Source organism: Poecilia reticulata, linkage group LG10 (genome assembly GCF_000633615.1).
Source record: "Poecilia reticulata strain Guanapo linkage group LG10, Guppy_female_1.0+MT, whole genome shotgun sequence".
Lineage (NCBI taxonomy): Eukaryota > Metazoa > Chordata > Actinopteri > Cyprinodontiformes > Poeciliidae > Poecilia > Poecilia reticulata.
Genome location: NC_024340.1, coordinates 24,246,477 through 24,248,686, shown reverse-complemented (window position 1 = coordinate 24,248,686; position 2,210 = coordinate 24,246,477). Strand labels below are relative to the sequence as shown.

The 2,210-nt window shown below is 42.9% G+C and overlaps 2 protein-coding genes across 10 annotated transcripts in view; both read left to right on the top strand.

Moving 5' to 3' along the window:
• Positions 1–1,822, top strand: part of LOC103471731 (protocadherin gamma-A11-like) — a 9,840-nt gene extending 8,018 nt beyond the window's left edge. The window contains exons 2-3 of the mRNA XM_017306999.1: positions 577–1,402; positions 1,809–1,822. Coding sequence (XP_017162488.1) covers positions 577–1,402; positions 1,809–1,822 — 840 coding nt within the window. The remainder of the gene's footprint in view (positions 1–576; positions 1,403–1,808) is intronic.
• LOC103471737 (protocadherin gamma-C5-like) overlaps positions 1–2,210 on the top strand; it is a 276,959-nt gene that overhangs the window by 133,603 nt on the left and 141,146 nt on the right. The window lies entirely within an intron of this gene.

Sequence of the window (2,210 nt, the reverse complement as noted above, 5' to 3'; positions counted from 1 at the left end):
ACAGGTTGGATTCTATTTTCACGTTACTACTAGTTTAAATTCAGTATTATTTCCTCTTATAACGGTGATATCTCTATTATTGTTGTTATTATGAATTTATTTATACAGTGCATTTATTCAATTTGAAGATTATCGTTAACATGTAACACGCCAGCAATGCATTATGTTTTTACGGTCCCTCTTGTAATCATTAAGCTTTATTTTCTAAATACGATGAACAAATTCTGCGCTTCCTTCTATTCAGTATAAAATATTACACTGACTSRACTCTGAGTGCCGCTGTTGATACATCGCTGAAACCCTGTGCAAATTAGGATTGCAGCAGTCCACCTCCTTTCCCTGACACTCAGTGCTTCACAARTCGACGGACAGAYCTCCAGATTTTTATCGTTTAATCTCTCCTGAATGCTCCTTCCTGAAAACATCGCCCGTTTTAAATTTCTGRATTTTCTTCACACCGTTCAACCCTGAACGGATTGCTGCTTGTTCGCATTTGGATTCGTGATGTTTTGTGCGTGGATACCCGCTGCCGGWGACCGAATGCAAGCGCTGGTTACTATTCTTTGTCTTTTAAAGATGAGCTCGGTAACGGCCCAGGCTCGGTATTCCATACCGGAGGAGCAATCGGAGGGGTCTTTTGTTGGAAACATTGCCAGGGATTTGGGCTTGGATTTGCCGAGGCTTGTGGGAGGTAATGCTCGTATTATTACAAAGGATAGCCAGCAGTATGTGGATTTAAACCGAGAGAAAGGCATTCTTGTTATTAAAGAGCGAATTGACCGAGAAGAGCTGTGCGGAAAGACGACGCCCTGTAGCTTCAGCTTCGAGGTGATTTTAGAAAACCCCATTCAGCTCTACCGGGTTACWGTAGAGGTGGTGGATGTCAATGACAACAGCCCGTCCTTTCAAAAGAAAGAAATAAACCTAAAAATTGTTGAAAGTGTTGCGCCCGGGACTCGTTTCTCTCTAGTGAGYGCAGATGACCCGGATGTTGGCATAAACGACATTCAGAAATATGTGTTGAAACCTTTAGATCACTTTAAATTGGAAGTGCAAAATCAACCCGATGGAGGGACGTTCATTGAAATTGTTTTACAAAACGCTCTGGATCGAGAGAAGGAGGACACGCACACGCTTGTGCTGATAGCCGCTGATGGGGGCGAACCACGCAGATCAGGAACAGTCAGCATCCATATTACTGTGCTAGACGCTAATGACAATGCTCCRGTGTGCCGTCAGTCAGTGTATAAATCCGAGGTGAGGGAGAACTCTCCCGAAGGAACAGTGGTCACAACAGTGGAGGCAGATGACGCAGATAAAGGAGTTTACGGCGAGGTGACGTTCTCCATCCCTCATGTCGGAAAAGAGGCGAAGCAGCTCTTCGATGTAAATGTTACAACAGGTGAGATTAAGGTTTTAGGAAAGGTGGACTTTGAAAAGTCTAAAACATATCAGCTGAACGTTCAGGCGAGTGACCACGGGGGATACTCAGATACGTGTAAAGTTATCATTCAAGTAATCGATGAAAATGACAACGCACCAACAATACAGCTCATGTCATTTTCAAACTTAATTTCAGAGGACTCCCCCCCAGGCACAACTATAGCAGTTGTTAATGTGGATGATGAAGACTCAGAAAGAAACGGTCTTGTCAGATGTTCCATTAATTCTGACGTACCTTTTAAAATTGAGTCCTCGCTAACGGGATATTACACTATAGTGACCGAAAGTACGTTAGACAGAGAAACTAACCCTGAGTATAATATCACAATGACTGTGTCTGACCAAGGTTTTCCACCTCTTTCCAGTACCAAAAAGATGAACGTAAAAGTTTCTGATGTGAATGACAACCCACCTCAGTTTAGTCAATCAGAATACACAATGAGCATACCGGAAAACAACTCACCTGGATGTTCCGTGTTTGCAGTCAGTGCTACTGATGCAGATTGGGGTCAAAATGCGAGGTTGTCTTACTTTTTAGAGGAAAGAGAGATAAATGGTATAAAGGTCACAAACTTAGTATCCGTGAACTCAGATAGTGGTGTCATACATGCTGGGAAATCGTTTGATTATGAGCAGATAAAGTGTTTTGAGTTTAACATAACTGCTCGGGATGCTGGATCCCCTCCTCTGAGCTCAGTTGCTACACTTAAAATAGTAGTTCAGGACAAGAATGACAATCCACCTCAGGTTCTGTACCCAGTCCAGAC